The sequence below is a fragment of the Mixophyes fleayi genome, chromosome 2 (assembly GCF_038048845.1).
Source record: "Mixophyes fleayi isolate aMixFle1 chromosome 2, aMixFle1.hap1, whole genome shotgun sequence".
NCBI classification, from domain to species: Eukaryota; Metazoa; Chordata; class Amphibia; order Anura; family Limnodynastidae; genus Mixophyes; species Mixophyes fleayi.
In genome coordinates, this window is record NC_134403.1 from 304,898,084 (window position 1) to 304,924,815 (window position 26,732).

General features: G+C 38.0%; 1 protein-coding gene across 4 annotated transcripts in view; it reads right to left on the reverse strand.

Moving 5' to 3' along the window:
* Window positions 1-11,052: 11,052 nt before the first annotated feature.
* LOC142139147 (granulocyte-macrophage colony-stimulating factor receptor subunit alpha-like) overlaps window positions 11,053-26,732 on the reverse strand; it is a 122,217-nt gene continuing 106,537 nt past the window's right edge. For all 4 annotated transcript variants that reach the window (XM_075196501.1, XM_075196502.1, XM_075196503.1 and 1 more), the window contains 2 exons: window positions 14,496-14,580; window positions 11,053-11,264 (listed from right to left, as the gene is read on the reverse strand). In XM_075196501.1, the coding sequence (XP_075052602.1) occupies window positions 14,513-14,580 (68 nt within the window). In that variant the 3' untranslated portion in view covers window positions 11,053-11,264; window positions 14,496-14,512. The remainder of the gene's footprint in view (window positions 11,265-14,495; window positions 14,581-26,732) is intronic.

Sequence of the window (26,732 nt, forward strand, 5' to 3'; positions counted from 1 at the left end):
CACAGAGCACAGGACACAGCACCACTGGACTGAACAGGACACGGCACAGGACCCAGCAGCACTACGGAACTCAGCAGGACAGAGCACAGGACACAGCACCACTGGACTGATACTGCAGAATGTGTAAACTTTGTAATATTGCAGTACCACTGGACTTTTACTGCTGAATGTGTGAACTTGGTAATATTGCAATACCAATGGGCTTATACTGCAGGATTGGTTGTGCAAATTTTGTGGTAATTAAAAAATATTAAAGTAGTTTTTGGTATTTTTTAAAAAAACTTTTTTTTATTTTTTTAAACACAGGGGAATATTGGGGAAATAACTATGCCCTTAGAAGCACAGAGCACAGGACACAGCACCACTGGACTGAACAGGACACAGCACAGGACCCAGCAGCACCACTGACCTCAGAAGGACAGAGCACAGCACACAGCACCACTGGACTGATACTGCAGAACACAGCACAGCACAGCACAGCACAGCACAGCACAGCACAGCACAGCACAGCACAGCACAGCACAGCACTAAACAGCACAGAACTAAACAGCACAGAACTAAACAGCACAGAACTAAACAGCACAGAACTAAACAGCACAGAACTAAACAGCACAGAGGACCACCTAACACACCCTCCCTCTACCCTGATCAATGCCCGAGTGAAGATGGCGGCGACTAGCGGGGAATTTATAGGATCCGAGTATCGCGAGATCCGACAACGGGATTATGAGTCAGAGCCTCAGTTTCACTTTTGAATTTGGCGCCAATACCCGGATCTGTCTCGGATCCGACTCGGATCCGCAACGTTCGGGTGGGCTCGGATTTCATAAATCCGAGTGCGCTCATCCCTAGAGGTAATTGTACCTTATTTATTATTTACGTGTAAGCTGCTAATTAAATACTCTCTAAACTAAAAAAAAATAAAAATTCAGAAATGCCAACTTCAAGGATTATTGAGGAGTCTGTCCATGGAGTATATTTACTAAACTGCAGGTTTGAAAAAGTGGAGTTGCTGCCTATAGCAACCAATCAGATTCTAGTTATTTATTTAGTACATTCTTCAAAATGACAGCTAGAATCTGATTGGTTGCTATAGGTAACATCTTCCCTTTTTCAAACCCGCAGTTTAGTAAAAATACCCCCATGACTCAGAAGAAAACAGGGAAGTCATTGGACATGAAGAATCGTCTGATTCTTCAGTTTCATCTGTGCGCGGTATTAAAAGTAGTACATACTAATGTGAAAATTGTAATGTTATCACATGTCCTGGCACAAATTTCCATTCATAATTAACAATATTTCCTCTCTTTTATCAGCTAAAAGAAGAAGACATTTTGTCGAGGAAATACCTGAGCATGGAAGTACTGAAGACACTGCGATGGATTTGAAGAATGTGTCCATTGAAGACCATCCAATATAAGATGTCTGTACAGTGGAAACTGAAGCCCACACAGCAACAATAGAGGCAGAGAACGCTACTCAAGCTGAATATGAGCAAGGCATAGTTCAGTTTCCGGACACCATGCAACTTGAAGGTGTTCCCCGCCACATTTAAGGTCACGGACACTACTGAAGAATAATCAGAAAGTTTAGAACCTGAAGTTCCAAACATCTCACACCTGAACCAACACAGTGTGAGGAAGAAGGTCATGACTATGCAAGTTCACAGGAACAAGCCACTTGTACCTTTGCGATTCGTATGGGTCTGGACAATCAGAGACAAAATTTGGCAAATTAGAATCTCTTTGCCCAAACACTTTTGAACCAAGGAATGCTTCAAATGGAACATTCTACAGTATTCAGGAATATTCATAGGTCACAGCATCAAATGTGGGCAACTTTGAATGAAATGTGGATCAAGCAGCAACAGGTGGCAGCAGTGAGCATTTCAGTTTCCACAAGTCTGCAACTCATTGTAAATGACATAATGCGAAGAAATGTCCAAAGAGTGCATTACCAACATGCTTGGGTACCAACATCCGAATGAGCAACAGAAAAGATGAAACAGAAAGTGAACACCAGACAACTTCCACAGAAGAACCACCTTATCATTGAAGAGAGAACAACCTACAGGCCTGTGCCGCAGCACCAAATCATGTAATTACACTTGGGACCAGACATATCTATCCATGTCTGTTTCACCCCTATCTGACCTTTCACAGACTTCTTGTCTTGTCTCCATCTTTAATTAACTTCTAGTATGTGTATTGTTATTTTTTTATTATCTATTGGCAGACATTTGAACTTCAATTGAAGACTGTCTTCTAAAGTGTATTGTAAGATAACCTCTTCAACTCACAAGATACAAACTGAAGAAAAGTGAATCTGCATTTGTAAATATTAGTATTTTTATTTTTATTTTTAAATAAAAAATTGGTTTGAGACATTGTATTTATAAGTAAATGTTTGCCGAGGTAATCGTTATAAATCTTCATACTTTAAAACGTATTGTTTTATATTATTATCCGGCATGTTACAATCTTGTGTAATGTTAGCTAAAAATATATGATGTTCTAATTTTATTTTTTGTCATTCATTTTTATAGATGTTACAAAGTCAGCTACACCATGAAATCAACCAGTGTCCTACAAGGAACTAAACAAGCCTCTAATTAACACATTGACTGAATATCATCATGAAGATAATATGCAATAACTTAGAAATGGAACATTTCTTCACATTCTCTGCAGATTTATCCTGCACAGGTGTCGCTTGAGCCATGGAACTTGCACTTGAAAATACATAACACATACTGAAAATAAAAGAGACTGCTCTCAATTTGACACTATCCTACAAAGCTTTATTAACCGGTTTAACACATCAACAACAAAACTTTTAGGCAATAATTAATCATTGTACAATATTACTTAAAAAAATATTGCTAAATATTGTTTTTAGTATACATTGTTAAGGATTGTCTTTATAATAAACAATTTTTGTTTCTAAAATTACACTGTTCATTGAATTTATTCTTAGTTATTTTTCATATGCAATTTATTAATATACATAAGTGTAGCTAGGGGGCTAAGTGTAATGTGGGTGCAGTAAACATTCCTATTCAAAATGAATACCATGTTTTTTTTTTCATTTCAGAGATAAGTATACAGTCTAATTGAATTTCTATCACAAATCATTGAACAATCTATGAATATGTATATATATAGTATATATATATATATATATATATATATATATATATATATATATATATATATATATCTCAAACCCAAAATAAGGACATTATGACATAAGTTGACCAACGCTATGTTTCGAAATTGACTATGAAACCAAAAGTATATTACCTACATAGTAAGATTTTAAGAATATTATGAATGAGCTGCCACTTAAAATAATAAAAAACATGTTTTAAAGATCTAATAGCAGAATAGACTCAACATAGATTTATAGTTAACGTTAAAAACTGTTAACTATAAACAAATAGTGTACTTCATTGCTGTCATTTTAATTTCAAATGCATCTTAGTCTGGTGAAGATTTATTATGCAATATTATTATATAAATGATAAATATATAACAAAATGGTCAATTAAAGTAAGTATGTTTAAACAGAATCAATTCTATAGTGTGTCCTCCATGGATGGGCATTAATTGCAATTGAACTCAATTGAAATTATATAATTTAAGAAAATTATTCATTTATTAAAAACCTGTATAAAAATCACAGAAAACATGGTGCATACCGTTTATAGTAAGATTTATTAACATAACAGTGTCAGTAACCCACCAGTGTTATGAATGTATATTTTATTGTGACAGAACAATTTTAAAAGTTTTAAATAATAATAATAATAATAATAATAAGAATAATAATAATAATAATACATTTATACTAATTATACACATTGATTGGAAAGAACTGCCATTTTTTTGTGCGTTACAGTCTGCACGTGTTAATAAACTGAAAACTTGCCGTCAAATTTACAAGGCAATAAAGTTCACGTGACCGTGTCAATTGACCATGTCTCTGTTAAAAGTGTAAACTAATTGCATAACAAATATTACATTACTGCAGAGATGCACAGGCTGACATCTGTGAATTTGTGCTATTAATCAAACAATCTGTCATAGTGTATATAATTACGTAATGTAGGTAAATAGTCATACATGAAAATAACAGTCAGTATTTAACTTATTTAACTTATGTGCAAAACAGAATGCTAATTTGCACCCCTTGCATTGTAACATGGTTTTGTCCGGGAGACTGTAATAAGAAGTTTCTCAAGTTAAGATCCTTAATGAATCAGGCCCCAGATGTTTTGTGCCCCATGTTTATGGATTACTTTCGAGTAAAAGCCAGGAGTGTTATTAAAAGTTTCTAGAACTACAGGATTATGCCATGGAATTTGACATCGATCTGGCACAATACAAAATCTTCATTGATTTTGAGATAGCTGCAATAAATGCCATCCAGCTTGCATTTGGAAACTGCGAACATAAATTTTGCTTGTTTCACTTGGGTGAGAGCCTTTACCGAAGCATCCAGACAGAAGGTTTAGCTCAGCTGTACGGCACTGATCCTGGTTTTGCGCTCCACATGAGGCATTTGCAAGCCCTTGCCTTTTTGCCCCCAAGCAACATTCCAGCTGCCTTTGAGGAACTTAAAAGACATTTACCGGAAAATGCAGAACCGATCGTGAAATATTTTGAGGAAAATTATGTTCTTGGTAGATGTCACAAAAGAACTTGCAGCCAATCTACAAGAACCGCACCATTGTTTCCCCCCAGAATGTGGTCGGTGCATGAAAATAACAGGATGGGCATCCCACAAACAAAAATTAAATTAGAAGATTGACATCGGTAGTGGAACAGCATATTGGACGAGTAGAAGTTAGGTGTTTACAACCTGATCACCTACTTCATTAAAGAACAAAACACCACAAAAGCTCAAATAGAGAAGGTGACTGCCAACAATCGAAGGACACCACAATGACGGGAGCAAAAAACACGGGAAACTGCATTACTGTCACGCTTCAAAGTAAGTAACAGCTATGGAGCCCGGGATGTGATAAAGAATATAGGTGTTTATTAATCAAAATACAAATAAATAGTACGAACCAAATAATGCTGAAACAACACAGGAATATCTGGGATGACTGGATACTGGTTGCAAGGAATACTGCAAATGCAGGTGGAATGGTTAGATGAAGAGAGTTCCGGAGTAGTGATGTGAAGTCCGAGAGCACAGAATAAAAAGGAGACAAACCAAAGGGGAAGGCAACAAAACAACAATGACCAGCATAGGAGAGGGAGTGCAGCAGGTATAAATAAGGAATACTCAGGTGCAGGAGATAATTAGTGATGCAGTTTAACCCCTAGTAATAACAAGGAAAAAAGGCACAATAGCAGCACCTCTGGTAAACGGAGGTACTTCCAAATAAACAAAATATAACAAGTCCAAAGCCCAGAAGACAGGAACTGCCAATGCAAAGCAGCATGCAATGCAGAGGGCTGCAGGCAGATTTTGACAGTACCCTCCTTTTAGGGTGGATTCCAGACGTCTGTATTACCAGAAGTGGTTAAAGTTATCAGAATCATAGCCCACCCCTGGCAAAAGATGGGAGGGCAGCAGCTGACAGTGGAAACTTGGCCATGCAGAGGCCATTTGTGGGTTGCCAGAAGCAAAAGGCATAGGAGGGAGGGAGGTAAAGGGACTGGCCATGAACGGTGAAGAACTGGGGCATAGAAATGTATGGACTGTGACAAGGAGGGGAAACTGGAGCATGGAAACATGGGGGCTGTTGCATGAGGAGCATGGGTAGAATGGAGGGGATGAGTGGGCCATGGGTACATGTGGGTGAGGACATGGGGGGCAGGGGGAAGGTAACCAGGACATGGGGATGTAAGGACTGTGCCATGGTGGGGTAAAGTGTGATTACTTGCTGGTAACAGAATAGCAATTGTAACTGCTGGTGGAGAATAGTTATCTGTTATGGGTGTTCTCCAATTTAATGTATTCTTCATCATCATCATCAACATTTATTTATATAGCGCCACTGATTCCGCAGCCCTGTACAGAGAACTCACTCACATCAGTCCCTGCCCCATTGGAGCTTACAGTCTATATTACTTAACATACACATACACACACACACACACAGAAAGAGAGAGAGAGATAGAGACTAGGATCAATTTTGATAGCAGCCAATTAACCTACTAGTATGTCTTTGGAGTGTGGGAGGAATCCGGAGCGCCCGGAGGAAACCCACGCAAGCACAGGGAGAACATACAAACTCCACACAGATAAGACCAGCGATGTGAGGCAGAAGTGCTAACCACTGAGCCACCGTGCTGCCCATTGTACTATATATTACAGTACAACATTCTGTTTTAATGCAATAAATAATATTTCTATGTAGGAAATGTATTGTTTATTTAAATGACTAAAAATAGAAAATGTGAAAGTTTCTACGTCACTCCACTATTTAAATTAGTAAACTGGTCTCCTTGGCAGTATTTTTCTGGACATGTACCTCTTCCATTTGTATCCTAAATGTAATTCTCACACTAACACCAAGCCTGGATAAGACCCCAACTTGAATTTTTATGTGGTTTAACTGTGTGCCTGCCTTTCTTTATTGCAAATTGCATAACTCCAATAATAGTCTAGCTAAACTAATGTTGCACAGAGTGTATGTGGTGGGAGTGAGTATGAAAATTGCCTGACATTGGCTGTGATAGACGTTGCAGTGTGTTGCCAGTATTAGAGAGGGGCTCATTGCTTATATTTCAGATACCTTTAGTTGTAACCATTACCAAAATGTTCATTGATTCTTTCTTTTTTACTATTAGCGCATTCATATAAAGCATATGTTCTAAGTTCTTTATAATTGTAATGCACAGTTATGGGTCCTGCCGTGCTTTTGTCTTTTTACAAGTGTGTTTATTGTGTAATGATCATTATATCGTTAGAGAGTATTTTAATGTGGTTTGAAGTGACGGCTTATTTCCCGTTTTTCATACTGCTACACAGAATGGTCTATTTCCACCATATTTCCACTGGGAGTGCAAATACAAATACCAGCAAAACCACAAGTCAAAAGCAGTTGACATGTGACTGTTAACTGTATTTTACTTATGTTCAGGAGGTTATTGGAGGTCACCTAGGCTTCAAAATATATTTACTTGCTGCAAATCCAAATGAATGGAACAAGAACAACATCACAAGTGAGTATGGGATAATTGGAAGTAATGGTTTCTATTTTGAGACCCTGTTGCATGCATTGTGTTAAATTTGCTTACGAAACACAAATTGACACCATTGGGAAGTCTTTAGGGTATTTACATACACTGCAATGCCAGTTTACTGTAATAAAGCAAATGATAAGTGTATAGAAAGCTATTGCGTATAGCAACAGTCAAAACCACATGATAAGTACTAGCTATAGACCCAGCAATATAGAAAAAGAAAGGTACAACAGCATCAGATCTTTAATGAGAAGAGCAAGTTTTATTCATCCATATTGTCAGGGGCAAACGCAGGATTTGTAGAGGGGGGTTTCCACACCACGCCACCAGTGGGCATGACCAGCATGCATGGGGGCGTAGCTATAATATTAGACAGTGCTTGGCTGCTCTCTAACTCTCCCTATCCCTATAATATACATGGGCAATGCTGCGTGCACTACTGTTAGGTGCACGCAGCTCTCCCTTTTCAAGCTGAGCTGTGTGAAGCGGGAGCAGGGTCCAGCCACCTCAATCATACATTGCCCTCGAAGGGGGGTTTCCAGGCACTAGAAAACCCCCTTCGGTTTGCCTATGATTGTGGCACGGTAAACAATACCTACTTGTATACAAGATGACATACTTGTACAAACTACTCTGCAAAATATACTTTTTTTTCATCACTAGTTATCAGATATAAGAAAATTTATTCCTATGTTACCCAGTTTTCAGGACATAATCATGACATAGATTAACAAACAGAACTATTTTTCACACTTGTTTATGCAATGTTGGAACAGAACATGCTGTATCCCTACTTCACTTCTTTCTACCTACATATTAGTTTTCCCACTCAGAAATAACACTGCTCAAAGTACATGAAGCATCACTATTGTAACCAGCCACCAAAACAGCTGTGTGGTCAGCTTGCCTTCCCCTATCTTTATTAAGATGAAATATATATATATATATATATATATACATACATACATATACACATATATACATGCACACATATATACATATATATATATATATATATATATATATATATATATCATCATCATCATCATCATCATTTATTTATATAGCGCCAACATATTCCGTAGCGCTTTACAATTAGGGACAAACGTAATAAACTAATAAACAAACTGGGTAAAACAGACAAAGAGGTGAGAAGGCCCTGCTCGCAAGCTTACAATCTATGGGATACATACACCACACATAAATTAGTAAAATGTTGCTTGCCACAACAATTACTCATGTAATATCTCATTGAAACATAAGTATATTAGAAGTCACCTTGGAGTTATAGTTATTATTGTGTAATCTTATACCGCCAATTATATTATGCAGAGCTGAACAAAGATTATGGAGTCATTCACATCAGCCCTTGTCCCATTGAAATTTACAATCTAAATTCCCTACCAAACACAGATACACACACATATAAACCCACTAGGGTCCATTTTGTCGAAAGTCAATTAACCTGCCAGTATGTTTTTGGATCGTGGGAGGAAACGAGAGCATCTGAAGGAAGCCCACACAAACATTGGGGGAGGGGAATATACACTCCACACAGAGTCAGCACTGTGATTCAGCAATACTAACTACTGTACCATCATGCCCACTATCGCATTTATAAAATCACCTATCCTGAGGCCTGTAACTCCTTGGTGAATTCCAATATTCTTATATTTCACAGTACAAGATGCAATTATAGAATACATTAATAGTAAAATACATTCTACAAACACAGTTGTAAACAAGTCTTTAGTTATAGGTCTTCTTTTTGTTAACTATAGGCTATCCAAAGTATAAAGAGGAAAAAAACCTCCTCCCACTTTCTCGAGTGTGAAAGCTAGGAAGCATTCTCAATATGTGTACTCTATGCTGCAACATGGAACTAGCGAGCTGTGAAACCCAGTGTAGAGGGAACTGGGGCCCCTGACCCTCTGCATCTGCCATGTAATGGACACCATTACCTCAATGGGCCCCAGTGCACGTCACCTGCTGCACTAATGGTAGTTACATCACTGGTCCCACCCCTTCCAATCCCTACTCTATATACTGTTCTACAGCGCTGATGGATTGCAGTGGAGTGCAGGTAGCAGTGACAGCCACTACCAATAGATGGGCTTTTAGCATACTGGGATTGAGTAAAGTGGTAAACAGTCTGATTAGCTTGTAAACTGCCCAGCCTACTGGAACCTTTCCTGGCCAAATGACTGAGCAAGGAGGAAGGGGGGGATAATTTTTTTTATTTAGACTTTTAATAACCTGTAGTTACCAGACAACCTAACACTATATATTTACCATATAGACACAGAGGCAAAAGGCAAGTGGGCAAGTGGATGGGTGCGATAACCTGGTAAACATTTCTATAGTCTCCCTCTGTGCATAAGGCAGCATAAACTTTAATTAATTCCCTACTTGCCATAAAGTTGACAGATTCTCTGTAAAATGCCATGTGAGGGAAAATACAGTCACAGTAATCTCACATCATCAACAATAAATTAGTAATGCCAGCTTAGTAAACTACTATATATTGCATTTTATATATCTGTATATACATTTACATTCAGAACAGAACCTAAAGAACATATTATACTTATGATACAAATAGATCAATGCATTACCATAATGTAGACATCAACTTGACCTATTAACATATAAAGAGAAAGATAGAATTTGACGGCAGATAAGAACCACTTGGCCCATCTATTCTCCCCATTGCAAAGCAACTGAGTGATTTTTTTTTTCTTTAGCACTTCACTGAATTAAGCAGACTGAAAATAAATCATTTATGAAAAAGTTTGTTTTATATTTGTTAATCCCAGTTAAAGTCATGAAAAAGACAAATACCTGCTGGATGCAATCAGTCAGATTGATGTTTTGTCATGAATTACTATATTATTAACAGGTGACATTAAATTAAGTTTTTTTTCTTCTGTGCGCTTTTTTGGAACTTTATATTCCACATATGTATTGGACATACCCTGCAGTGTATTGTGTTAGAGCACAGCGGACTTAGACCCGTATTCATCAACGAACATATCTTTACATCTGATCATTGTTGAATATGGATGTGTGTATGCCCGATTTATGCATGGCTTTAAAAAATAAAAATAAAAATGCACAATAAAATCATTTTGTGTGCCTTAATGAATCAGGCCCCAAGTATTTAAGGAACTCTTCAGATACATTTGCTCATCATCCAAACAAGCATGATGTAAGAGTGCAAAGCAGCAGTTATTTTCTCTAAAGAGAACTTTTAAACTTGCATACCTTAGCCAGATATATTGTGAATGTATTATATACCGATTTATTCCTAGCTTCAAACTTGATTATAATATATGAAAACTAGAAGCATCAGTTGTATTGACATCTAATTTAGGTAGAAGCCTATTAATAATTCTTATTGATTTCTTCTGAAGCAAATATACACCAGCTATATTGTAAATATGTTATATACATGTTGTTGCAGTTGAATTTTATATGAAGTGTGATTTATGTTTAAAATATTATTTTTGTTTTATAAGTGAGTTTATCCAGTTACATTTTTCTTTTTATCTAGAAGCCTCTTTTTTCCCCCTGCTCTGCTCTTTTGGGAGCTCAAGAGGGGCTTTGATGGGAGCGAACACATCAGAACATTGCTGGGCCTCTCTCATCATAAGGCCCTGTAGATGCTGCATCCCCAGTAGTTTCACATTTGCAGGTAATGTAATCAGAGGGAGTTTAAGTCAGCATTGATCTATTATGTTTTAAATTGTGACACATTGCAAATTTTTCATGATAAATCAAAAAGCAAATATATCCAAAGAAAAGATCATAACTGTTCTGGGTAGAAAAAAAACAAAAAAAACATACATTTTATACTCTTGCCTTACATTTTACTTAAATATAGCACACATTACATATCAAAAACTTACTCCCTATCTTACAAGACCTCTTACACAACCCCTTCATTTCTATGATGAATTCAGATTAGGGTTATGGTGATATTTCAGTTACATATGAGCAAATACATTCTTCTTCATCTTTTTTAATAAACGGAATTTCATTTTCAGACACTTTCTCAACCTAAAATTAAAGAGGACAAATATATTTGATGAACAAAACCAGTAAATACATATTTATTGTGAATCTGGAGATAAATAACAATAAACAAGCAACGCCTTAAATACGAATACAGCAATACCACTTTCAACGTACAGGTGTTAATATAGAGGCAAACCTTTCTAACAGTGTTATTTGCAGTATTAGACCTTCCCAGAAACTTGTAGGGTAGGGTAAAAGTATGTAAAATAAATGTACCCCATGACAATCTTTGCTCTACCCAGTAGAGATGGGCGGGCTCGGTTCCCCGAGAACCGAACCCATCCGAACTTTGGGTAACCGAGTACCGAGCCGAGTAGGCTTGGTACTCTCCTGCCCGCTCGGAATCCAAATTGAGGCCGAACGTCATTGTGACGTCGTCGGATCTCGGGGCTTGGTTCTCGCGATACTTGAAGATTATAAATACACGCCTCCATAACAATCCATCGCCATTTGACAGAGGGAGAGAGCAGGGTGTAGTCACAGGCTGATTAGAGCAGGGACAGAGAATACAATATTCTGATTCCAATTGTGCTAACAAAAATCGCTAGAGAAGAGAGGAGGATAGAGGATTTTTTTTTCTTCAATATTTGGCACTCAAAGTGCTTTTTGGGTATCCCCCATTATTTTGCCTAAATATTTCTGGCTGTCAAAATTACTATCTGTCAGCAGTATATACCAAATAATTTTTAGCTCTCCCCAGTGCTTTTGGGGTGTCCCCCATAATTGTGCATAAATATTTCTGGCTGTCAAAAGTCATATTTGTCAGCAGTATCAACCAAATAATTTTTAGCACTCCCCAGTGCTTTTGGGATGTCCCCCATTATTTTGCCTAAATATTTCCGGCTGTCAAAATTACACAGAGTGATATGGTGAAGGGGCTACCCGGTCATTATTTTTGCGTAGGGGTGCCTTGAAAAATTATGGTGACCCTAAGGGTGCCTCAAACTGAGAAAGTTTGGGAACCACTGGCCTAGAGGAACAGTACAAGACATCAGAATAAAAGTCCTCACCCACAGACATAGCAGGACATAGAAGGAGAACACTAAAGTTAGTTAACAGCAAACTAGCAGGATACAGAGTGGAACGATTACATGGCTGCTGGCCTGGGCAGGAGAGCAGTTAATCTTAGTACTTTTTCCGAATCAACAAAGCTCTGATCTTATGAGTGCCATTTTGATAATTATTGTATAGTCTTTAAATGTTATTACTGTTATAATTTATTTATAGGGCACCACCAAGTTCCCCAAAAGTGTACATAGATTACATGAGCAAAAGAAAGTTTACAAAAATTTATATAGCACTAGTAGTAATAAAAAGCATAGGTAACAAATATAAATGATAATACAAGAAGCTTAACATAAATCAAGTCACATGACAAAGGGCATTTCCTGGGAAATTTCAAGGCTGGTGAGTGTAGTATATGTGGACTGCTTATATTGGAGATAGACGTTAGCAGTGTGTTCTAAAAATGTTTTTTTTATCATGTGCCAAACTTTGTATTATACGCATGAGCTCAGAATTAGACAGTTCAGCGGCTGCTGAGTCTAATATATACAATTGGTCAGCTTATTTATTAAAATCTACATCAACCACAGCAAGTGTAGCTGAAGGTGGTAAGTGGGTAAGAGCTGGGAGGGTGGAAACAAAAGAAACGGAGGACCCTGCTTGTGAGAGCTTACAATATAGAGGTGAGGGGTGCTAAGACAATAATATTTATACAATAAATAGTTACTTTCTGAGACTCCACACATGGCTCTCACTGTTTTCCAGCTAGGCTCCCGGATGTGACAGATGGAAAGTAGAGGGAACCTGTTACAGCCTTTTGGGGTACTATTCCCCTTTATATACCTTGTATCTTTCTCTACCTAAAGTCTTCTCCTTTGTACATAAGATTCTACATTTATTCTGAGTTACCCACTGTTGGATCTAAAATATTACACCCAGACCTGGTCTGGTATGCTCCTTTCATTTCTCTGCCGCAATCTTCTTCAAAGGGATCCCCTGGAGCATAGGAGTTTCCTACACCTTTTGGTAATTCTTTAACCACCAAACAAGCACAGAAGACAAACACTTTCTCACATTATTGGCCCGATATGTCAAGGAACGTAAATGTCGTTATGTGTGCAAAATCGCTCTGCACATGCCCAGAACTAGAACATATGCCAGTGAACACAGCATTGTCCAATTCCTCCTCGAGCACAAAGTGCCATTACTACAGCCTATTAGGAGGGAAATGGGCAAATGTATGTAGTACAATGTAGTACAATGTACAGTAAGGGATGCCAAGCTCAAGCACACGTACCAACATCTAATTCAAGCTTTGGGCATTTCAATGGTAAGTATTTCTGTTGTATTACTTGCACTAGCTACAAGACGGGTGTAAGTGCCGATTATTATAGATGACGGTGAAGCATGCATGCTAGAGCATGTGTTTGTAATCACGTGCAATCATGAGCAACTGTAAAAATGTATTTTATGTATAGTAGACATTCATCCTCATAAATGTATTTTATGTATAGTAGACATTCATCCGCATAAATGTATTTTATGTATAGTAGACATTCATCCGCATAAATGTATTTTATGTATAGTAGACATTCATCCGCATAAATGTATTTTATGTATAGTAGACATTCATCCGCATAAATGTATTTTATGTATAGTAGACATTCATCCGCATAAATGTATTTTATGTATAGTAGACATTCATCCGCATAAATGTATTTTATGTATAGTAGACATTCATCCGCATAAATGTATTTTATGTATAGTAGACATTCATCCACATAAATGTATTTTATGTATAGTAGACATTCATCCGCATAAATGTATTTTATGGGGGGGGGGATTTTAATTTTTCTTTTGTTTTAATATTTTCTCATTAATGACTGTGATTATTAACAGGTAATATTAATATTTTTTTCCCTCTGCTTTTGGGACTTTATATTCCACATACTATATTATTAGATATATCCTGCAGTGTATTGTCTGTTAGAGCAGAGACCACCTAGATCCGTATTCAATAACATACATATTTTTACATCTGTTCCTTGTTGAATATGGACATGTGTATGCTGGATATAAGGCACGCACAATACGTTCGTTTTGCATGCCTTAGTGGATCAGGCTCTACTTATATATTACTACTTAAGATGCCTACTTTGCATAGATTTGTAGAACACATATATTAACAATGTTAAAGAGTTACTCTACCTGTAATTTATTTTGTTCTAATGTATCAAACATTTTGATTTCTGGTTTGGGCACTCGTGGGAATAGCTTTGTCCATATCCTGAACCTGAAAAGAAAAAACATAAGCATGATGGTTTTTATACCTGCATATTTTTATATTTATAAATGATTACTGTCTGACTAATAAAAAAATAAAATGCTGCACTTATAACATATAACATAGAAATAACATCTACAGTTTTACTGTCTTGTTAACTATCAATGCAAATCTATATTAACAAAATGCAGATGTAAGATCTTGCTAGCTGAAATCAAAAACATGACTCTTATAACCCTTCTAGATATCACGGTCAGGTATGACACAATGTATTACCTGCACCAATTGCCTTACACAGACACAATCTACAAACAAACACCAACTGCTCTTCAAAGGAACATCAGCTCTAAGCAAAGTCTTGCCCCACACTGCAATGTGGGGCAGAATCAGACGCGAGCTGGGATGCTGCAGGCAGGGGGGCACACAGGCGGCCTCATCTCATTATAGGGGATGCGGCCGCGTCAATGATGACTCGGCCGCATCTCCTGTCATGTGATGCGGCCGCCTATGCGCTGATGCGGCCGCATCTGATGACATCAGATGCAGCCGCAGAAAAAAATCAGAAGAAATTGCATCGGGGGGCGGCCGGCCGGCCTACCCCCCGGCCCTAAAAGCGCAAAATCTGAGCGGCCCGGGGGGCCGATGCCCCCCTGCCCCCCGGCCCAGCCCGCCTCTGGGCAGAATGGGCCTATATCAAAAATTTTTAGGCCAGAATTTCCTTAGGTTGTTTGGCCTGCATTTGTGTAGGCTGTGCAGCATTTTCCGAGTCCTCATAGCATTCAATATCCAGGCCCTCGGGCATTAGCAGTCTCTGATAGGCAGGGTCACTTTTAACTTGCAAGAGGAAGAAAAACCCAGCCTAAGGCTGTGACTACTGTCAATCTTTTAGGCTTGCTGTGCCACTAATTCGTTATACATAGGGGAGGACCACTAGGAGATTTGATTATCATTTAACTGAGAGCTCCCTGATCAGTGTTTTACTAATAGTATCAAAAACACTTTACAATCCAACACTGTTTATAACTCATCAGATCTGATATATACAAACTTTTATAAATTTTGTATGTCATCTGTGCTTTGAATAAACTGGCTTTTTAAACCGTCTCTGTCATATTTCTATAGGTGAAGTAATGTAATTAATGAGTGTGCTGGCAACATACAGTATATTAGCAGTGCATCTCTATGTATTATAATATTTAGTTTACTGCTACTGATAAAATATTGTTGTTTAACATATGAATTAGCTACATCATGGACCTGAAGTACAGATGGGGATTTATAAAGTTGATGTATAAATGGGGATTTATATTATTTTATTATATTAAATTATTTGTTACATTTGCATGATCAGTAATCTTTATGAACATGTTTAGACTTTACCTGTGACATAGGATTATGAGAAGAATCAGAATAACAGTTGTGCCTATTCCTAGTATAATGAAAAGGTGGATTTGTTCAAACCCTGTAGGATTGGACCCTGATAGAAAGAAAATAAAAGATAAATATTGATATGATTTTTATTAAGAAGACAAAGAAAGTCACAGTGAAAAATAGATCTGTCACTATACATAGCCATATATATGCAGCTACAGCTTACCTGCCAACACCTCAACTGGCCAAAAAAAAGTCATAAAAATGAGACACTTTTCATATGTTCACAGACAATTACTGCAGTAGACTAAAAAATTGTCATAAAATGCAGCATAACGTAGCACATACTACAAATCTGTAAAAATGTAATAATACAGTGTGAATAATGATTATAAATTTTGTAGAGTAAAAGACATTTTGCAAATGTCTGTTAATAGGGGTGTCCTATACTTATGGTGGTCTCCAGGACATCCTCAAGCTGCAGTAATATGCCCTGGAACAGGTTGATTTGGTTCCTGTGCATACGAACAGCCATATTGAATAATATGTTTCCCAATGTGTAAGTAGAACTTCTGCTTTAGGGCTGGGGTCATGACATCACTGGGACTAGCTTATGAGAGTGGCAATGCAGGTGGGACATAAACTGTTTTTCTCCTGCATTGCAGCAATGTATGATTACTTGTAATAGTGATCATTAGATCACTATGACCAATTATCTGAGAAGGTTGATGTGCATGGGAGCCCTGGAACAGGTCCCAGTACTGTACCTAACCAGTAAAAATATTTAGAAAAAAATAAAAATTGAAAAATCAATGAATACATTTTTTTACTACAACAGTAAAACATGCCCATATACCTCCAACTCACTTACTAATTAATTAGGAATTTGTAACCACCTCATGCACTCAACCAAAATGTGTGAATGCTACACTGAATGAATATTGCCCAAACTGATAAACACAGCGCCACACGTCAAATTTTGGACTTACAAATCTCACATTACTCCCACTATATAGACTTTGTAGATGGACTTACATATTTTACATTGAAAAAAACCCCAATAAACTATGAACCTTTGTTCCTGGCCTTATCTCTCAGAACTTGTGTAAAGTACACAAGCTGAGAAACATTTTTGTGTAACTTTCAGGGGTTGCTCTGATTGTGTCAAAGTAACTGTAGAAAGAATCATAGAAATGTTCATCCTCCCCCCATTTTACCTAGATATCCTTGTATAATACACATACTATATATTATCACTTGACTCTGCTACAAAAATAAATCTCCATCTGTCCCTAAAAAATTACAAATTTCCACCAAGGCATATTTCATAAATATGAATTTTATTCTGGCTAATTAAGATATAAAATACTATGGCCATTAAGGGGTTAAATGTGCTAGAAGTTATATTTTATTTTCACAGCTTTCGCATACAGTATCACTTTTGATATAGAATTTAAAGTGTACTTGTCACCTACACTGTGGAGACAGCCATTTTTCTCCAGAAGCAATATTCATGAGATCGCAATTAATTCACTAGAAACCAATGACATCACTAAGACATGAGGCACAAATTGCACCATCCCATGCTTCAGTGATGTAATTGTCTCTAGTGACATTATAGCCTATATTCTCACAAATAGTAATATTTTTTATGTACAAAGTGACAACGTTTTCAGTGCTGTACAGAGTAAGTAACACTTACTGTGCATTATATTCATTACATGAAATTAACATTTACAAAATTAAGAGATAATAAGAATGACAGCCTTGCTTAAATAACTCATGGTTTAAAGTAAAACGGATAGAATCAAGATGTGAAGGAACATGTAACTTGACAAAAGCTGTTTTAGAATTCAGATTGTGATTTGAGATGTTCTTATATCATGAGATACTACAGGGTCATTTTTATATACTTGCCTGAAGAGATACGTTTTTGAAGGAGCACTTCAAATATTGGGGAGTCTGTAAGTGTCTGGTTCTATTTGGAGGAGTCTTTGGAGATTAGGGAAAATGATGTAAGGAGTTAAAACATTTCTGATTTGTAAGACTAGCGGCTAGATTTACTAACAGGCGCGATGCATGGCGGATTGAAGCCGCCATGCATCGCGGCGGTTTTCCGGCGGGTTTGCATTGCAAACAGCTGGATTTACTAATGGGCGCTTTTCAGCTTCAATTTGAAGCCCCCGGCGATGTAACGGCGGGATGTAATGCTCAAAGCCGCTGGCGGCTTTGAATAGAACATGGCGCTTTTGCTTGAAATGACGGCGCTTTTGTGTAAAGGCGGTTTTTTTTAAAATTACACCTGTCTCCTGGCCTCTTACTATTGGCTATTTTCAAAGTCAGGAGATTTGACATCACAAGCCCTATATAAACCACTGGCCTGACACTTTTTTCTCTGATAGGGTTTTGAGGAGTTTTGAGAGAGGAGTTAGTTGGTTTGAGCTTTGGTGACAGTTGGTGAGAGTTGGAGTTTGGTGGATTGGTGGAGCGATATCTGATTAAAGTGTGAGTAGTCCTGTGCTATTTTTTTGTTTTGTACATTTATTTTCTCTTTTATTTTCTGTCTTGTATTATTTGTATTTGACTTGTCCTTTTTTCTGTGTTACTTGTGTGTGCCTGTGTGGAGTGTGTCTGTAGTTAGTGTAGTTTGTCCTTTGTGTTTGTCAGTCCTTCTGTGTTTTGTGTTTTTGTGTCTGTGTAAAAATGTCCAGATATAGGAGGGGAGAACAGGCTGAGGAGAGGGAGATGGAGGTTGAGGGGGCTGAGGAGGGAGAGGGAGAGGTTGAGGAGTCAGGACAGGGCAGGAAGACGAAGACAGGGAGAAATGTCTGATTCTCCCACAACGAAAATTGTGTTCTGGTGCACCACATAGTTCCCTGCTATGAGGTCATCCTAGGGAACCTGGCAGCCCGGACTCCTCTAAGGCGGCGTCACCAACTGTGGGGGAGAGTGTGCGATGCTGTGAACGCGGTGGGCCCACTAAAGAGGACAGTGGCGCACTGCCGCAAGCGCTTCTCAGATGTCAAGAGGAGGCTTAAAGAGAAGATGGCCCAGGAAAGGAGGTCCACAAGACGCACGGGTGGTGGCCCCCCTCTTCGCATTGAATACACCAGTTATGAGGAGGAGCTGCGGCAGATAATGCCCCGTGAAATTGTGGAGGGAATTAATGTGCAAGACACAGATTCACCCTCGTTTGCCCGAGTTGGTGAGTTATTTGTCCTTTTTACGATAACAATATTAAAAGTGTTTTTTTTTCTTAAAAGTGCCTTTATTATTTTAAAAGTGCCTTTTTTTATTTTAAACATGTTTGTTTTTTAAAAAAAATGTGTTTTTTTTTCTTAAAAGTGCCTTTTTTAGACAATCAGTATGTAAAGGGCAAAAAATTGTTTTTGAACTGTTTTTAAATTTGCAAACACATTTTTTCCCAATTTTTTTTATTTGTAAATTGCTTTTTGCTGCAAATAATACATCCAGATTCACCAGGACGCCAGTTTACTCCCAGTCCAAGGTCTATACCTCCACCTTCAAGAGATTCTGGCTCTGAAGAGCAAGCAGGTGCGTGTTCTCTGTTTGGTGGAGAAATAATGGACTTGGATGTTTTTGTGTACAAATGTTGGAGTCCATGTTATATTTAGTGATTTTTATATGGTTTGCAATGAGAACATAGGGCAACATTTACTAAACTGAGGGTTTGGAAACCTAGAGATGTTGCCTATAGCAACCTATCAGATTTTAAAAATAATTTATTTATTGCGTTCTTCAAAATGTCAGCTAAAATCTGATTGTTATATGATATGATTGCTATAGGCAACATCTCCACATTTTCAAACTCGCAGTTTAGTCTATATCCCCATCATGTACTACACAGAAGGAGACCTAAAATAGTATTCGCTTACCCCAAAGCACGGTTTTGCAGCATTTTGATACAAACACCCTCAATGTTAGCATTAAAAATTATTGCCATTTTGATCCCATCACTGTAACGCATAGGCAAAATGAGATTTTACTCCTAAAACATATGAGTAGCATCCTTCATCAGGTCGCAGAGGACAACTAATCTTGAAGGTAGACATTGGTAACCATTCTTTAGTTGTTAAATGTTTTTTTTTTGGGTACATTGAGCAGAATGCAATTTACAAACATGTTATTTCCTATATACTTACCTTGGTTATTTCACCACAGGAACCTCAGCATCTCTGCAAGGCCAGCGCCAGTCTGCGCAGATGTCACCTACTGATGACCCACAAGGAGACACAGTCATCACTTTAGAGATGGTAGATGTCCCCGTGTCTATGCGCCAGGAACAAGCACCTGGCCCTGCGGAACAGTCATCCGAGCAACAAGCTGCAGCTCCTCAGATGGATACAGGGCGAGAAATGGCCCAATCCATAGCTAATTTTCAGGTACAGCAGTGTCAGTTTATGGACAGCCAAACTCGCCACATGTCCCAAATTGCGGCCCAGTTGAGGCGGATACACCGCTCCAATAGCCAAATCCCTGCTGGAATAAACCGTCTGGCAAACGCTTTGGAGCAAACCAATGTGCAGCTGGCCCAAATGACTGGGGCTGTGGACGCCTTGCATTCCTCCGTTCGCGAGGGGAATGCAAATGTTATCCGGCTGGCAGGCCAACTACAGCAGGAACTCATTGCCCGCTTGCCGGCACCTTTTTCATCGGCCTCCACCAGTACTGCTAGTACGTCAAGCAGATCGGCACATAGTACTCCTCCAAGGAGAGGTGCTCGCACCAGGGGTGGGCGAGGGAGGGTATAGAGTGGGGCAAAACATAGTGATATGCCAGCGAAAGGCGGCGCTAGGGCAAAAATTGTATTATTGGGTAATGTTTTGTTATGTATGTGTAAACGTTATACTTTTTCTTTTATTGTGTTGTAATGCAATAAATGCAGTTATATTTCATTGGTATCAGTCTTTCTTTTCTGCACATTAAACAAGAGTATACTGTTTTCTTTAAAACGATGCACTAATTTCACGTACACATTGACCTCTGACTGTCACTTTCCAGGATTTTCACAATTACAACATCCGGAGTACACACTATCCTCTGTTTAAAGGGTCCAATTTTATTAAAAAATTCCATTAAAAAAACCATTGCACTGACATAAAAAAAACAAACCAATATATGTTTTTTATAGTATGCACTTACATTTAAAGTAGTTTGTAATGAGACGGCCTCAAATCTGCCTCCCCCTCTGTGCTCTGCACATCACCAAATGGGACACGGGCCCCTACTTGTTCACTGTCTACTGCAATAATCGGTGGGGTTAGTTGATGTAAAGCTAGATTATGTATCAGACAGCAAGCCAGGATAATATCAGACACCTTTAGAGGTGCATACATAAGCACCCCACCAAATTTATCTAGGAACCTGGTTTACATGAGTACAAACATTGGTACTACATCCACATCAGCCAAAGATTCCAGATTCAAACGCACTTTAAATGCACGTGGAGAGGCCGGTCTGCGGAACAGATGACAACTGTTGTACATCCTCCTCCAGGCGCCTTTCTGCCTCCATCAGGTAAAAAGCTGCAAACATACACTGTCCAGAATGTACCACATTCCCCGCAAAAGCCATTCTCCAAAAAACCCACACCTGATTAACTGCTGGCCGCTAGACTGTCATTGACTGTGATTTATTCAGGCAGAAACACCTTTTTGATTTTGTAACTTTTGGATTGCATTAGCATTAAAGTAAGGGTTACCTATGTAATGACATATTGTGCTTCCTGATTTTGAAAAAACAACAGTATTTTTGAGGATTTGTTGCAACTGGAAAACCCAAAAAAAACCTTTACATCAGTAAATAGGATGCAATAATACTGGGTGAAAAAAACCCCCAAAAAAACCTACCCTCAAATTACATGACAGTTTGCCCATTTCCCATATACAATCCTAAAGGAGGAAACTTTGCACAAAATGGCTCTTTCTCTTATGCTAAAAATGGCTAAATAGTTCAAACAGCACACTGTTTGAGCAATCTCGCCGCTCACAAGCAGCGCTTTCATTTTGGTCTATTGAATGGCGGTTTTCCGGCGGCTTTATAAACCCCCTAATAGTAAATCCGGCTGTTTGTATGTTGAACATTGTTGAAACCGTCATGGCGCTTTATACAGAGGCGGGTTTGGAAACATAATTTCTGGCCGTTTGGACGGCGGGTTTAGCCTTAGTAAATCCGGCGATGGCTAAACCGCCGCCAAACCCACCGAAAGTCGGCGGGTTTACAAAATCGCCTGATAGTAAATCTAGCCCTAGGACTGAACTTTATCCTATGTGTGATAGGGAGCCACTGTAGAGAAGGACAGTGCGGAGTAGTGGTTGAGGAGTGAAAAGAAAAGTATACGTCGAGTCGTGCTCCAGGGTGTTAGGAGCGATTTTGAACACAACCAGAATTAGACTCCTCTGGCACCAAGTAGCACAATTCCAAGATGATACCGGTTTGAAATGATAAAAGTTCAGATTTTAATTTGCATAGCAGGTCATCTTCAATACACCTGTCATAATATTGGACAGCATAATAATAATAACTTGACACCTCCCAAGAAGTATTATATATATATATATATCTACTATATAAAAGCCTAGTGGCGTGTGTCTGTGTGTGAAAAAAAAAAAAACAAGCTGCAGCGCAACCTGCTGGGCGAAGTTATACACTGACCTACTAAATTCTTAGTGTGTGTAGGAAAAAAAACTCAGAAAGGGCTGAAATTTGCTGCAGCGCCACCTGCTGGGCGGAGTTATACACTGACCTAGTAAATTGTTAGTGTGTTTGGGGAAAAAAACTCAGAAAGGGCTGAAATTTGGTATACTAAGATGTTTTTAATTTGTTAATTTAATTTGTTAATTGTTAAAAGTGTTTATAAAGATTTAAAAAAAAATATATATATTTCTTGAAGGAGAAGTGACAGTTGGGAGTGGTTGGTGGTTGCCGGGGGTGACAGTGGGGAGCGGTTGGTGGTTGCCGGGGGTGACAGAGCGAGAGGAGTGTGATACTCAGGACTGCTGAGAGAGATCCCTGTGTCTGGATAGACATCTGGATAGATGTGGCGATAAAGATGAAGGATGAGGTGATGGAGAAAAATGATGAGGTGGTGACATGTGGACAAAGCCACGTTAAAAAAGGGCGCTTGCATCGGGAAGTAACGCTCTTCCCCTGAGGAGGCCTGGGCTATGGCCCAAATGCATGACAAGAACCTTTTTAACACCTTAAGTAGCTTGATTTGACTAGAATGCATGAGTATCATGCACGGGTTAACTTGTATATATATATATATATATATATATATATAGCAGCACATAAGACAGACAAGTTCATGCTAGTCAACACATAAGTTCAAGGTAATATTGAATCAAAGAGAATGCACTCAATGATACTGAAATGCAATCATAAGTCCCAATGCAGATGAAAGCTGAAAGGCTGCCAGAAGGTACAGCATCGTTATTTGCAATATCAATCGCCCGAGTAAGAAATCGCTGGCCATGAAATAGACATACTGCAACAAAACTCAGCACCATTACTTGCAGGAAGTTGTACTTACAATTGGATCAATAATTACCAGCAACGAAATGGACAAGCTGGAAGAAGTCCAGTATTGACACTCTTAGTGTGCCAATACTGGACTCAAGGAACTGAAATGGCAAACACGAAGGGAGAAGCTGAAGGTTTGTAGTGCAGCATAGCGCTGACACTGTAGTAGGATGCACAGCAACAGCCACGGAGTGAAGTCGAGTCAGGCACTCATGTCTTCTTAATATCATTTATTCCCAAAGTTGAGCAGGTATAGATAATTGGAAACAGCTGATACAATAATGGAGTACACTTAGTAGTACATCACTAGATTGCAGCAAGTGGAACCAGACATATTCATTGCACTAAAGAAGATAAGAAATAGTTCAGTGCTAAATAACAGCAGGTGGAGTCAGACACAGCCAGTGCTGGAACAGAGCACAGCAAAAGTTCTGTGCTACATAACAGCAGGTGGAACCAAACACAACCAATGCAGGAAAGGAGCTCAGAAATAGCTCAGTGCTAGATAGCAGCAGGTGGATTCAGACACAGACAATGCTGGAACAGAGCACAGCAATAGTTCAATATGTATAGGCTTCAGCCTTAGGTAGTAGTCAGAGGTACTGTGCTGTCACAGCAGTCTGAAGCAACAAGATATCCAAGTGAATACAGACTTCAGACAAAGAAACAAATCATAGTCAAACAATGCATGGTCAGAATGGCAGGAACTAGCTGCAGTAGTCAGTACATAGCAGGATCATGATACAGGTAACAGGTTTGCTGGATGCTGACCTGAAAGACCCAATCATCTGGCAAGAGATCCTTGCAGTGACTTTACAGAAGTGGAAGATGCTCAATCAATTTATAGGCTCATAGTAGGTGCTTGAAAAGGTGGGGTTATCCTAAAAGGAACAAACACAGAAAATTTCCCCAGCACTCCGCTATAGCCAGCAAAAGACCTGCCATTTCTACTGTAGATAAAAATGCAAAAGTCTTAGTTGCACACATTTGCAAATGTATGTTAAAGCCACCCACCACTCCACTGCGCTTTTGCTAATAGGGTGGTCCTAACTCTAAACAGTGAGAGTCCCATATGTTTGGGCCTTACATATAAGTGACTTGATCTTATAAGCACAGGTATTCCCTACAGCAGCTGCACAGAATCAATATTCATCAAGTCATCATCAGATTAGCCCTTGTTGTGCTTCTTTAGGCCCAGACCAGCTGCCAATCTGGAAAAGGTCTGTGAATCATAATTCCTAGTAAGTCTCTTGTATTGCACTTTATTTATAATAAAGTTTTTTTAACCTTAGAAAAGACATTAGGAAGCCTCCTAAGGCCACCGGCCTACCGGGAAAAGTCCAGGTAGGTTATATGGCCAATCCGCCCCTGGTACCACCTTTTTATTAAACTGTCAAAATATAAAAATGTGCAAAAACTAAGTGACTGGTGAGAAGAAATGGGGAAATTAAGATAAAAAAAATAATGATCTGTCAATTATTCATTTCTTTCTATATAGCATATAGTTGAATCTTTTTTTTTTATCATATTGAGGCTAATAAACTAACAACTTATTGAAAATAATGTGGTTATATTTTGAATAAATCCACCAATCAAAGTGTTGTGCTGTTTTTATCAGTATTATCTATTTTATACAATTGTTGTATACATGCAAACACCTATCACTATACAAATATCCAATACAATACTGCATATATTTTTATGTAATTATGGTATCTTTACTTTGATGCAAGCTTTTTATTATGAAATAATTTTCTTCATTATTCTGTATTTGTATCCAGATGTGTATAGATACTATTTCCCAATCACTGTGTAGATTATAGAGCATAATATAATAATCTTATTGTCACTGGGGTTTCATCCCAGAGCTTGATTTGCTAATTATTATTATTTAGCTTTGTAGATTCATTCACCTTAATGTTAGCTCCGCATATTAGAGGTAATAAAGTAAGTATATAATGTGAGCTAGGTAGCATATTGCTCATATACGGGAATTTAATATATCATATTGATGTGTATTAAACTCTGCTTACAACATAATCAAATCTCTTATCTCCCCACTTGAATATTTATTTATTTATATTAATTAATTGCTGTTCTAACAGCTCATGTAAAAGAGCCACGCCAGGAGATGGTTAGAACCCCTTTATCCTGACATGCTTTTTGTCATCTATTGCTTTATCAAAGAATAGATCCTGACATGAATGTTCGCAAGCTATAAAAAGAGTTTCTCAGTCAATAAAAATAAGTAACTTTGATTGGCAGGCAAATCCACCAATGGAAACAATGGTAGTCCAGACATATTAAAATAATACAGATGTACTAAAACTTGTACTACTCATTCATCTTTACCTCCACCTTATTATATCATTAGACACCATAACAGCAACACACTATAATCTATATTACATTATTATTACAACCTGGAGAATAATTAACTTCCTAAGTATTGACAATGACTGCGTTTGACTACAATTGCTTATAATACTAAAATTAATTCCAATCCTGCTTCTTCTATATCTGTATCATAGGTAGGTTTGTGTATATTGTCCTTATACAAGCGATATTTGCACTTTTTATTCAATGGTTCCCAGACAATCATGTTATAAATACTCTGAAGAATGTGTACCATAATAAAACATAAACACAATGCAGTGTGATAGGGTTTATCACAGTTACTGTCAGAAACAGAGACAGTAGATATTATGGGGCTGATTCAACTTGGCCACGTTAGTGTAGGAATAATGCGGTGCTAATTGTATTATACTGTTAATACGATAATTTTAATTTGGCCACGTTAGTGTAGGAATAACTCGCCCCAAGGTCTGCTAGCAAAATCGCAGTTAAAATGAACGTACTAACGGTTTTACTGCACTCTTTTACCGTAGTAAAGGTAATAGTGCGCAGGTCGAGCTTTTTCTAGAATAATGAGGCCGAATTGAATTGGCCCCTATGTGTTAAGACTGATGTAGTTCATAACTAGGATATTGAAAATATGGCCTAAACATACATATTTCTAATAGTAACCCCCCTGCCTATAGGTAGATAATCACACTAGTGTATTACATTTTTTTCTGATTATTTATAAGTAAGGAGTACCATAATTGGAATCCTTCAATTTTAGTGCTATAACTTAATTACTCACATGAATAAATAATAAAGAATATAATTGATTCTCAAAGAAATATTCAATATTCATAAAAGTGAATTGATGTTTAAACCATATAATGACAAGTGATGACTAT